The 14,106-nt window shown below is 40.6% G+C and overlaps 1 protein-coding gene across 4 annotated transcripts in view; it reads right to left on the bottom strand.

Annotated features, from left to right (window-relative positions):
* Positions 1-14,106, bottom strand: part of CSMD1 (CUB and Sushi multiple domains 1) — a 1,600,646-nt gene that overhangs the window by 774,994 nt on the left and 811,546 nt on the right. For all 4 annotated transcript variants that reach the window (XM_081046432.1, XM_081046429.1, XM_081046430.1 and 1 more), the window contains exon 5: positions 3,256-3,463. In XM_081046432.1, coding sequence (XP_080902558.1) covers positions 3,256-3,463 — 208 coding nt within the window. The remainder of the gene's footprint in view (positions 1-3,255; positions 3,464-14,106) is intronic.

Here is a 14,106-nt window from a genome sequence, read left to right as displayed (position 1 = left end):
CCTAGTGCTTTGGGGGAGGGCACAGCCACCTACGCGGCTACTTCATACTTTTCTTGCAGTTCAGGGAATGGGTAAATCTTTTAAATATGCCAATTTGGACCAGTAAACACTTCAGAGACTGTCCCTCTAAAAGGATGGTAAAATAACAGTCTTGATAAAATAAGCCGTACTATGCATTTGTAGATAATTTAAAAGGCATTTCAAGGGAGTCTGCTTTGTATTTTAAATGCACCCATGTACATTGGAATAGTCATTTAGGAAAACTTTTCCTTTCATTGAAGAGGAAATGAACAAGGAGAGTTCCATTTACAAGGTGATCCTATGGCCATGCGTAGAGTCAGTGTTTTTCAATTAGGGTAAGTTCTCAAAGTCAGCCCCCAAACCTGCCTTCCCTAATCGTCTACTGATGGGCAAAATAGCTTTTCAGTTGCCTGCCTGCCCTGTACTAGGACCCTGCTCAAGGCTTAAGGATCCAGCCAGAATTCCTGAAGCAGAGTCCAGGGCGTTCAGCTCAGGCTGGGAGGGAGGGTCTTGCTGTGGGGACGGGAGGAGAGTGAAAAGCAAACCCCACTTGGAGTCAGAGACCTTGAGGTGGGTCTAGCTCTCATCTCTTATCCTGGGTACCTCTTAGCTTCTGCCTCAACACCGGGCAGATGGCACTAATAACAACACGCGGGGCTTGTGTGCTGAGCAAACAGGACGCTAGCTGCACGTTGTCAGAAGAATATAATGAGTAACACTGCTTCCTGGCTACTAACTGCTGTGGGGAGGAAGCATGCTGAGTCAGGGCAGCCCAGGTCATGACACCAGAAGGCATGTGGTCAAAGTTCCCCCAGGAGTTCCCAAGGACTGCCGTTTTCTGCAGTTGGCTCCCAGATCGTCTCTTTTGTGCCCTGACAAAGACCCAACCGGGTCTCAGTGAGCTGAGAACGTGTTCAAGCCTGAATGCAGACACCAAGAAGATGGGTCAGTATCTCCGGCTACCGGGCCAATACTGTCTGCACGTTGAAGATTAGGACTTGTTGCTCTCAGGCCGCACGTGACAGGTGACATTTCAGACAGAACACAAGTTCAGCTTGCTCATGACCCCTTCCATGCACACGCTCTGAGCCTGATAGTAGAGCACTGTGAGGCACGCACCAGGGGAAAGTCTGGGCAGAGGTGAAGCAGAGAGAGGAGACGGTACCAGAGATGCCATCAGGGTAAGAAGAGAGGGGTGGGCGAGGCTCAGTCACACTCCCTCTCTACCCTGCCCGCCGCCCTACCGCCTGGCGGGGGCTCTCGCCTGCCCAGGAGTGAGTCCTGACGGGCATGTGGCAGCCGGAAGCCCTTTTGCAGGGCTAGGCTGCCACCTGATTGGCCCGTTCACCATCCCTAATTTTCGCCGGAGACTGTAACATGGACTTCTGCACCTTACAGCTTCCTTTCTCACAGAAATTAAGTGTGGGCACAAAAGCTGTCCTCATCGTGGATTCTGAAATCATCCAATCATCATCAAAACACTTCTTTTTCTCTCTCTCCCAACCTGACAGCTTACTAGGGTGGTGCTCAATCGATACCGATTTTCCCTACAATCGCTCATAAATAAGGCCTTTTTTACCATCAGTCATATAATTTCTGAGAATCAGGCACCAGAGCTTTTGTATTGCAGTGATTTTCTGAAAACCGAAACAGTGTGATTTAAAGCTGGGAGAATGCCACTTCACTCACCGTGTCTCCCACAGTGAGTGACAGAGAAGAGGAACTCAGGACATGGCTAGTGAGTCAATTTAACAGTCACTCAGCACAGCCCCATTGTATGTAACCGGTTAAATGACCTGTCCTAGGCTACAAGGTTTGTCTGAACGTGGGGTGGAGTCTCGGCATCCAGTTCTCAGTTCAGAACCTGTTTGCCCTCACTGACCTTCACAGAGAGAGGCAGACACTAACACCAACCAGTTCTTGAGTGTTTAAGGTTAAAACTGTGCAACCAAATAAATACATAGGCAAACTGGTTCAATTGAAACATAAAACGTAAAACAGAGATTATAGAGGCAATGGCCATTTTTCTCTAAATTGAACTAACACTGTACATAAGCATAGCACAATTAAGAGAGGGGATAATTTACGCATAAATACGAACCCCCACCCCCCAGCTTTGAGTCTTGAGTTGTGGAAACAAAAAGACAGTTCAATTTCAATAACTGGTTTAAAACAGGTGGCCGGATTTATAACTTGTCTTAGGCTTGGTACCTTTGTCTTTATACTGAAATGCAAACTTAAGCCTACAAAAATATTCACAAGCACTTATTTCATATTCTCTTCTATCAATGCATAAATGGCCAGTGTGTCCTCTGGATTCTACTTTAATTTTAATATATATACACACATATACATATTTATATATATATATATATATATATATATATATATATATATATATATATATATATATAATAAAGTTAGCTTATCGTTCAAGATCGGAAATAGATAACTAACGTAATTTTTAAAACTCTAAGAAATTAAATCACGAAAGAAACCAGTCCAACCTACAACAAATGACTTAATTCGAGTCAGACGTTAAGCCTTTCAACATCTATTCTTTGAATCCTCCCATTTCAATTGCACTTAGAGACACAGCTAAAGCTCTTCTTAAACCAACAGGATGAACCTAAATTGACTGGAATTGATGAGTTCTTTTTGTTTGTGTGTGTGTTTGCTTGTTTTCCCGGCCCCACTATCATGCACAGCAGAGCACTGATGGGTCGCCGGGGGGCAGACGGTGTGGGTGTGTGGACCAGTGTTTACAGTTTGCCTGGGACCCCTTAGGTGGCCATGTGATCTCACGCAGCATCTTCACGGAGGGCAGGAGATAGCCAACCATGTACATGACACAGGCTAGAGCAAAGGTTGCTGGCATCTCATTTTAAAATGTCCACAGTCTAAAGACATCCGGTCACTTTTGCGTCAGCTCTGGAGCAAATCCCAAACTTACCTTGCTTAGCTGCCACCTTCTGTGTGGCTTTGTAAGGGTCCAGCGTGGAGGCACAGTAAGTTCCAGTGAAGCCCCAGGCACAGAGAACCCCCCAGCTCCAAACAGCAGCATGAAAACCTCTTAGAAACTTTCAAATCAGTCACAATGTAGATGATGTGTTCATGACCAAAATAGCAAGCCAAAGAAACAACATCCATGTTTACCAATGATGATTTCAAGACCGCGGTTTTACCAAGCTGACTATGGGAGGTGGGGAGATGCACGTCTTCCCCAGCACTTACCATATGGACGGTGCTTCTGTGCCACTGATCTCCAGGAAGTCGTATCCTTCCTCCAGCTGGAAGTCAGTGAAGACTAGAGCGATGGTGTCCCCGGGCTCGGCAAGAATGGTCCACGTACAGTCAGCGTTGTTCTCATATTCTGAAGGGAAGTGGGGGCTGGAAATAGTGCTACTTGTCCCCCGTAAGGTCCCTCCACAGGCGCCCTCAGCTGGAAGGGACAGAAACAAAAGGAAACCTTTCTCAAGATGGTCTCATACACAGACATCTACAGAGCGTCACTCTCGGTCAGTGACAGATATTTCCTAACCCAAAATTGAGACTCAATCTGACAAAAGGTTTCTTTGGATTTAATTCCATTGTATGGAAAGGCTTCCAAAAGTCAAATGATAACATCACATTAGTAAATGAATTGCCATCACAAGAAAGAGCGAAAGTGTGGCTTTTCTAAATCCGGAATTTATAGATGCCGCACATCTGACACTCATAAACAGCTTACAATATTTTCAAAGATTTTCTCTGAATCTTGGAAGATGGAGATACATTGGTAACATTTTAAGACTTAAGACTTACTTAATTCACTGGTACATGGCTTTGAAAAAAAACATGGTGCTAAAAGAAGTAGTCACCCGAATCTTTATTTCATGGAGTTTGGAATGTGTATTTGATTTTGAGATTTGGATAAGTTCTTGATTAATATCATAAAAAAGATACACTGATTCATAAAAAGTTTCCAAGTCGGAAATTGTTGCGTGAAAATTTAAAATGGAATATCTTGGAAAAGTGGTGACTAAAAAGTTAATAAAGATGAAAAACATATAAGATATAAATAACCAGTGTAATAAATATTAGCTTAAAAAGAAATGTAGTTTGGAAGGAAGAAAGGAAAGATTATATTCATAGACATGGTGTTTTTCCTTAAATCAGCTGTTTATGTCAAATAAACTAAACGTATCAGGGTTACTACCATAGTATGTGAAAAAGGTCTCATTTTTGATTCACATTGCACAGTTTATCCATAAAAATAAGTCCACGTAAGTGAAGTTAATTAGGAAACAGCTATTAAATTTTCTAACCTAAAATACTGTGTCTCTTTAGAAGAACCTTAAAAATCAGTATAGATGTAATAAACTTTTCTTATGGTTAGCTCAGTTGTTCAGAGCACGGTGCTAATAACACCAAAGATGTTCCTTTGATTCCTGCATGGGCCACTGTAAGCTGCGCCCTTCTTAAAAAACAAACAAACAACAACAAAAAAGGCACATCTTTCTGAGCAAATAAAGGCCTGAACTGTTAAATAAATAAATAAAATAAATAAACCTTTCTTGTCATTTTCATATACCATTTCTCTAACCCTAGGATTCATTTTTTGATGGAAAATATATGTGATATATGTAACTTTTACATGCTAAATTATATTTTCAAATTCATAAGTTTATAATCTCTGAGATGTGTTTTCACAAGCAGGCTTTACTCATATAAACACTAATAATGCAAAAATGTAATACATTATTCTTAAACACTATTCTAATCATTCATAAATAAAATACTGAAAAGAAATACTCTACTGGAAAGCTACACACAGGTGTTTCAAAACTAAACGTCGTTAGTCAGACTTAGGAAAATTTGGGCCACAGACTTTTGGCAATCATCTTAATACTGTGTATACACACACGTACACACACGTGAGCACACGAGAACACTTCCACCTAACTGACCCTCTTGCTTTCATCCATTCTCCATTATATGTTGCACTCAAATCAGCCACATTGATGCTTTTAAATTTAACTGGAATTTGAAAATTCTCTGTCCCAAACTGTCCGACTTCCCGTATCACCACTCAGACTACAATCAAACCTTACTGGGACCTGAGAGGTCCATATGTGATCTGACCTGCTGCCTCCCCAGGGTCTCACGCACGCCCCCACCCCACTGTGTCCACTCTCTCCACCCACCTGTTTCCTCACTCAGTTACTAATGTTATGTTCTGCCCCAGGGCCTTTGCACTCATCATCCTGTGTGAGACATGCCTCTTCTTCTCTTTTGGGTCTCTTCATAAGTCACCTTCCTGGGTCCAGCTACTCTGACCACCACAGATCAACTACCATCCACTTTCCATCACTCCTTAGCTCCCCATCCTGTTTTACTTTGCTTCTTAGCACTGCACTATGTGCAAAGCATTGGACCACCAAGTTTAAGGAGCTCCTCTTTTCACTTGTGTCTCTCTTTCCAACGAGGCAGCCTGGAACTCAGTCAACTTTCCTTCCTTTTTTTTTCTTTTTCTTTTTCTTCTTCTTATTGAGTGAATGACTCCAGCATTTCCTGTAGTTATATCAGTTACAACGAGCCTGCATTTGGTTATCTCTAGTACGAGAGGTGGGGCTATAACAAAATACATTTCTGGGGTTATACATGGCATCAAACTATACTATTTCAAGAGTAGAAGTCCAAAATTAAGTTAATAGAGTTAGAAAACTATGTGGTGTTTTGAAATGCGATGTTCAAAACCAGAATATTTATAAAAACTGCAGAAAGACTCCGAGTAGAGCAATATTTCAGGCAAAAGTTAATTGCCAAGAATAAAGTTTTATCATTGTAGCAATCCACTAGGCATAGAGTTGGCATGTTTGTTTTGCTTTGTTTATTTTCAGCATGTAGCTAAGCCAGAAGTCTAGAATTTTTTTTTTTTTTTTTATACTCAGCAGAGCAGCAGGACAGTTTCAAGAAGAGATAAAGTCAAGGCAGGTAGAGGAAGCAAAATAATCAAAGCAAAATATTAAGAAAATGAGATAATGAGCAAGCTTCCTGGCAGCTGGAAGAACTATGTCAAGTTTGAAGGTTAATCATCTGATGTAAACCCAGAAATCACGTGTACAAAGTAAAATCTATCATTAATAAAATGAATAAGTAATCGTTAAACTAATTCTGGTCAATATTTAAATAATATAGTTATATTAATACAATGTAAGCTCCTTTTAATCCATTGATGCTAATAAGTGATCAAAACTTATCAATCAAATAATCAAAACTTTAATAATAAAGTTTTGATACAATCAAATGTATCAAAACTTTACTTTATCTAGAAGAATTTTGTTTGGAAGCTCAAAAACTGGGGTGGGGTCTAAGTAAGTAAATTATGTTTCAAATTCCATCCTCTCCCTCTCTCCCCTTTGTTTTTATATATTATGCAAAAAGAAAATTAAGTTAGGTTAAAAACTGCCAGGTAAATACTTGACTATAAAAATGAGCACACAACAAATATTTTTAATGAAATGACGCATATCACTACTGAGTCACTTTGTTCAGTATTTTAAAAATTGTTCTCCTAGGACATGTGTTTGAAGGAGTTAGAGGTTCCAAGTAGCAAAATGTAGCAAGCGGGCAGGTTTTGGCTCCCACAACAAATTTCTATCAGAGCAATTATTTCTTTAAATCAGTTTCATATATTGAGTTTTCACAAAATCTTGCATTTGGAAAAAATATTCTATAAGTAAAACAAGTTCGAGTGCCATCAAGTTAATCCAAGAAGAAGATAAGTTTTTAATAAAAGATGTGTTCCCATCTACTGATTTCTGTAAGTGGGGGAAGTAATTCCAATGTAAGCAGAAATCATGGTGTACCATCTCCCCTAAGGGATTTCAAAACTTTTTAAAAGTTTTATTCTAAATTTTAAAATTATTACGTACCCTGCCTGGGTATAGATGTTGGTAGAAATGTATCTTAAGGGCATAATAGAAAATACAGAATAAAACATTATTTAGAGACATGCTTTGCCATCTTTATCATGAAGAAAACTGAAACCAACTAAATGTTTAATAACAGATAAATCATTAAATAAACTATGATGTACCCGCGCCCTACGACCATCCAGCGTGTACCAAGTATCTGTGACATTACTTCAGTCAAGTCCTGAGTGAGAATATGAAATTTATCAAACATAGAATATGCCGCTGAATGTAAAAGCTCTTTTCGATTTTAAAAGTTGTATAACAAGATATGCAGGGAAGGGTATGCAACACACACACACACACACACGCACACACACGCACACACACACGCACACACACGCGCACACACACGCGCACACACACGCACACACAATGCTCCATCTCTTACACCGGGGAGATGTTCTCTTCCTTCCTGTCCCTGGGGCTGTGGAGAACATTGGTACCAGCGGACACTCGGCAGTCAGACTGCATTTGGATCAGAGTTCTCCCACTTTTGTGTAACAAGGGCCCCTCTTCTTTGCGCCTGAGTTTGGTTCCCTGTAAGTGCAGGCACGGTATCGATGCTTAGTGTTGTTGTGAAGGTTAAACAAATTAACAACTGTGGAGTGCTTAGAACAAGGCAAGCCAATACCAAGTACTTGAGCATAATAGTTATTATTTTCTCCAGCTTGGCATACAATGGCCACACAATGGGAGTTTACTGAATTAAATTACTTTTGAGCATTTCCTCGTAAGTTATAGAAGTTTTACTGCCTTGGATTAGACTCCCCTTCGCAAATGTACTCTCGGCTTTCTCCAGGAGTGAAGGTGCTGCGGGAGGGAACAGCAAGTCCCAGAGAGCTGGGGAGGGGGTCAGGCTCCCACCCCTCCAGGGGTTGGAATGAGAGGGGCCCAGATATACACCACCCCCATCTCCATTCCTACTGCTGCTATTCATGTTGTGTGCTGTGTTATGAGACCATCATGAGTATCCTTTTATATCAACATAAAATCCTTTTCCTCGTGTACTAACATCCCTGGAAGGAACCTTGCTCTTCTAGGGCACCCCCACTGCCTGACAGATATCCACATCTCATGTGTCTGACCTCTACCCCTCCCAAGCTCTGGAAACTGCCACTAGTTCCTCTGAAACTCAAGGTCAACTATCAATATAAGGTCCTACATCTCAACCACTGTCCGAGGTATTCCGTGTCTTTCTCTGTGGAAACCTGATGTCTTCTGATGATGATTCATCATGAAATCCCCCCCATTGGTCCAGGTTTTGCTTCTATAGGCCAAGAACCCTGGCCATGTAGCTGGACCACGTGTCATTGCTACTTCCAGACTACTTTTGTTCTTCCCTCCCTAAAGTGCTCCTTGCCCTCAGAATCTAACCCCATCTTCCTTAAAGTCATTCACGAGGTCCCGGGCGCACCCCCAGGTCTACTGGAGACTTGTGTCTCTTGGCGCACTGTCCGACTCTCCAGCCGTACAGTTTTCTCCGTTCCTGCTGATTTCAATGTCCACCTTTGTACAATACAAAGGAGAACATCCTTTGTATTTGGTTCCTGAGTTCATCTGCCCCCTCTCTTCTAACAACCCAACCCCAACACAACCCCCATTCCCGTCATCTCCCTTTATCTTCTCACCACCAACAAGTGATCGTCTTCCACAGCTCCAATGAGGTGTCACATCCTCAGAGCTGCACCTTGCATATTTCCAGGCCACTGTCCCAAATGCCTCTCTGCCAACAATTCTGGGACCCAATCAGATCTGCAGTTCTCTCTTTCACTTTCTATTCCCTCAGCCCCTCATTTCCTCATCTGTCACGTGCCATCCTTACATTTCATGGCCATCATTTAAATGACTCCCTTGCGGTTTGCCCTAACTCCACTGACAATACTAGATTCAGGTCTGATACAAATCCACATTTCCTCCCAAGCAGGTAAATGCAGTTGGAGAAAAACCGAGGACAAAACACGCGTGTGAGTCTAATCTGAAGTAGATGGCCAAATCCAAAGTGGCCTTCGTGATGGCCTAAGTCATTTCTCTCATCTTCTCAGTCTCTTTTGGGGGACAACCACTCCGTACCTCCTTCCTCAACCTTCCCACATCTCCTAGCTCATCCTGTTCCCGTGGTGATTCTGTCTATTGCAGCAGGAAACAAACCACCAAAAGAAAAAAGTTTCTAATTGAGAACCACCATATCCAGTCAGCCGTCTGAACTTTTGCTCATAAATGTCCTTCCTGTGTGAACTGCAAGTTTTCCTCTCTGGGGTAAACACCGAAGTGTGTGTTCTTGCTTTTATCCCTTATCAAGTTTCTAAGCCAAAGCTGCACCCCTCTCTCCTGTCTCAAAATGATCACGTTCCCTTTTGGTTGGAGAATTGTTCTTAGCATACAAACTCATTATCATTTCTCCCATTGAAATAATTTTAAAAGGAATGCTAACATCATAAACCTTGCTTGTTTAGAATTATTGCTAGGGATGGATGTTAAGGGCATAATTCAAAATACAGACTAAAACACATCAAACTCCAGACTCCACATCCAACTCTAGCCTTATTATTTAAAACCCCTTTCCAGCAGCACACCTCCAAAAAGTGTCTGCAAGTGCAATCTGTGATTTTGTCACATCCCCTCTTGAATGCACTTGGGCCACGCTTTGGTCCTTGCCAGTTCCCTGCAGCAGCTCCTCACAGATTCTCATCTTTCGTCAGCTCTCAGCAACATGTGACAGTTATCCATTTCCTTTTCCTTAAAATACTTTTTTCACTAGACTTTTAAAGCTTTTTTAAAAAATCTTGAAATAATAGCAAATTTACAAGAAGATGCAAACATAGTACAGAGTAATCCTGTGTACCCTCCTGCCATTTTCCACCAAGGCTTTCAGCTTACAGAAGAATAGCACAAAAATAAAAATGTGACACTGGTGCAATGCGTACCTATGATTTAATTCACTAATATTTTCCCTTCCTCTCATGGATTTTGCTAATCCTATTGGCCATTTCTTCTCGGCCCCCTTATCAGCTTCATTCCATCTCCAATCCTTAGTGCAGTGCGTTAAGATTTAGTCCTTGGACCTCATTTCTTTGTTGATCTCCTTCAGTTCAGTTTCATGGACTTAAATTCCACTTCTGTGCTGACAATGCCCAAGTTTGTGGTTCAGTTCCACACCTCTCTCCTGAATCATAGTTGTATGTATTCAGTTGCCTACATGACATAATCACATGGATGTCTAAATAGCGTTTCAGACTTATTAGCTCCCAGATCAAACTTTTGACACCTTTCCCTTTCCAAATCTGAAATTTTCAGTCTTCTCCATTTCAATGAAAGTTAACTCCATTGTTCTAAAAAAAAAAAAAAAGATGCCACAGCATCATCCAGGACTCTTCTGTTTCTCTTATATCCCATAGCCACTGTGTCATAAAATCCTAGTAGCCCTTTATTTAAACTGTATTCTGAATCCAAACATTTCTTGCAAACTTTACTGCTAATATCTCTGCAAATAACATCACCTTTTATGTTGATTGCTGCAATGGCTGCCTGGTGGGTTGTCCTAGTTCGTCCTCCCCACTTTATAGTCTATCCTCGAAAGAGCAGCCAGGGTAATGCTCTTCAGTTCTAAAAGAGACAATGCTCCTTCCCAACACCCTCCAAGATCTTCCCATATTGCTCAGGATAGAAGCTCAAGCTCACATCATGGGCTACAGGGCCTTTTCACGTCCTTTGCCACCCATCTTCTCTGACCTCCCCTCCTATGACCCACACCACTGTCCACTCTGCTCGGGCCATCCTGGTGGCCCCACCATGTGCTTTAGGCTCAGGAACAAAGCCCTGGTTGTCTGTTTGATCGGGACCTTCATCTTGATATTCTCACATGGCTTACTTTCTCACCTTCATGAGGGATTCGAATAATCTTGGTTTTGCCAAGGACGGGTTTCCCAGAACATGGTACTTTAGGAGGTAAAGCAGGACAGCTGGTCACTACAGCCCTTAATCAAATTAAAATTATGTAGGTCTCAAGTGTACAATTTTATGATATATCATCTATATATTGCACTGTGCTCACCACCCTGAGTCAGTTTTCCTTCTATCACCATATATTTGACCCCCTTTACCCTCATCTACCATTCCCCATCACGCTTACCTTCTGCTATCTACTGAACTGCTGTCTGTGATTATGAGTTTTTGTTTGTTTGTTTGTCTCGATCCTTTGTTCCTTTCAGTTTTATGTCGCACATATGAGTGAAGTCATGTGGTTCCTGACTTTTTCTATCTAACTTATTTAGCTTAGAATGATAATCTCAAGATCCATTATCAACAACATAAGTAATAACAAGTATTGGAGAGGCTGTGAAGAAAAAGAAAACCTCATACACTGTGGTGGAAATGTAGATTGGTGCAACCGCTAGGGAATCAGTATAGGGATTCCTCAAAAAATTAATACTAGAATTACCATGTGACCCAGCAAATCCACTTCTGGGTATTTACCTGAAAAATCTGAAATCTTTTATCTGTAAAGATGTATGTACACCTATGTTCACTGAAGCATTATTCACGGTGGCCAAGACATGGAAACGACCACTTGTCCTTTGATAGATGAATGGATAAAGAAGATGTGGTATATATACACAATGGAATACTACTCGGCCATAAGCAAAGATGAAATACTGCCACTTGCAACAACTTGGATGGATCAAATACAATTTTCTTCATGAAAACATCTCTGAACACTTATTACAATTGGGTATTACATATTCCATTGATTGGTTTTTACTTATTTGTTTATTTATTTATGTTGTCTGTCTCCACCCATTAAAATATTATTTCCATGGAAGTTAGGATTTTCCTTGTTTTGTTCACTTTGTAGCCCCAGCATCAAGAACTAATATAGGTAAATTACAGCTTATGAATCACATATGGCCCTGTGTCTGGTTTTGTAAAGAGTTTTACTGAAACACAGCCACACCGATTTGTTTAGGTAGTGTCCATGGGGACTTTTGCTTTATAATGACTGGCTGCAGAAGCTGAAGTAGACATCATATGGCTTGAAAAACATAAAATATTTACTATCTGGCCCTTGACATACAAAGCTTACTAACCTGATCGATAAGCGTATCTGACATCTTGTAGATCCCTGATATATGGTTCCCTAGAGAACCAATGAATGGATGTAAATAGCAATCAGGCATATTCTATGGGAAATCAACAGACTATTAAAGCAACTTTAGGGTGGATTTTAGTGCTACTACATTCTCACAAATTAAGAGGAAATACTATCATCAAACCCGAGAGTTACCATGGTGAAAGTTCCATGCCGCATGGAACATGCCAGCAAGTCTGTGAAGCATAAATACCACTCCTAGAAGTCTATCCTTAGGAAATAATGAAACAGAAGAGAGAAAACCAACACTCTATGCACAGAGGCACTAATTATAGCATTACGTGTAGAAGCAAACATTGAACTCACTCATTATGTTAAATTATGGGGAGAGAAATACTATTAATTCGTATAATTTTGAGAATAATGGGGATAAAACAAAAAATGAAATGCAGATGATATAATACTAATTTTATAAGGGAAAAATAAATGTAATATCTTCCTGACTTTAGCCTCTGAGAGCTTTGTATGGGTGGAGTTGGCCGCCTCGGTCTCTGTTCTCACTCCATTCTAGCTCTTCACTGACAATGATTAAAATAATAATCTCACTCTTTGAAATTGAGAACTTTGAGCATCTCCTTTAATCTCTACCAGTCCTGAGAGATTAAAAGTAGCATTAATTCAATTTAATAGCTTCTGAACTGGAAGCTTTGCAGGAAAATAGCGTGCCCAAGAGGTCACAGCTAGTTAAGAGATAAAGCAGGGTCCTGAAGGAGAGATTCTTGCTGTTAAACACTTCCACTACTGCCTGTCACCATGAGTGGCATTTGCTTGGTACGGATTTATTTTGGCACTAGACACACAGCTCTGCAACTGAATACAGCGCCTGCAGGGAATAAAATCATGCAAAACTAGAGGCACTTTTGATTACGCTTTAAACTTGTTACATGATTGTATTTAATGAGATATTGTTTTTGTTGTTTTAAAGTGCTTAGCAGGAAGCCTGTAGTGCAGTGAGGATGCGAAGCACGGGAACCAGGCTGAGTAGGATCTAATGTCGACATACAGTTTCAATAGCTCTTTTTTTCTTCTAAATTTTGGTAAGATTTACATTGGAATTGTTTATTGCACAGTATGCAAGAAAAGTGCTTAAAACTAAATTGTCTAAAGCCATTCAAACTTAATTTAGAGCCAGATTCCTTAAATGAAGATGATCCTGTTCAATGGTACTTTGTAAGGCTCGGTCCTGACATGACAGATCATTTAAGATTCATTTTACAATGTTCCTTCTGTAACAAAACTGATGAAAACACAGCTGTGTTTTAAATATCGCAGAATTTCCAAGCACCCATAAAAGCACGACTTCTCCCCTTCTCCTCCCCTCCAGCTATATCTTGTCCTCGTCTTTCTCTTCCCTTTCATCATTAGCTGCAGAATGTCTGCAATTGAAAACACAAACAAAAACAAAAAACAAACAAACGAAAAACACCAAAATCTTGTGTGACATTTCACAAAGCATTGGCAAGGGACATTGTCGTTTTCAGTCACATTATGGATGGCTTATCAATTAGAGAAATCTGCAACTTTAGACAGCTGTGATTGACACTATGGGCATCCATTATGTAGCATGTTTTATTAAAAGTATTACTTGAGATGCCACTGATTCTTGATGTTGCGGCTTATTTCTTTGCTTGCTAACTATCATTCATTCTTCCAAGAAAATACAACTGTCTTGAATGGATACAATCAGCCAACTCTTAAAAAAAAAAAAGCCAAACATCTGCCACATCCCATATTCTTTAAAACCATCACATAATAGTGACACTGTGTTTTGTCATACTTGGGTGACTATTTATCTTAAATACATGTGTTTAGACAGAAACAAGGTTAGGGATTTAGTGACGAAACAGCCTTACTTTCCAACAATAGCTCATTTGCTGTTATTTTTCTATCGTTTGCTCTTCATGCTTCTCGACAACGAAAGCAAACATCTTCCTTCAACCGTCCCCAGGAGGCCATTGAAAGTAGATGTCAAGACAACTA

Source organism: Rhinolophus hipposideros, assembly GCF_964194185.1.
Source record: "Rhinolophus hipposideros genome assembly, chromosome: 4".
Classification (NCBI taxonomy): domain Eukaryota; kingdom Metazoa; phylum Chordata; class Mammalia; order Chiroptera; family Rhinolophidae; genus Rhinolophus; species Rhinolophus hipposideros.
Note: the sequence above shows the minus strand (reverse complement) of the source record. Positions and strands in the feature narration are given on the sequence as shown.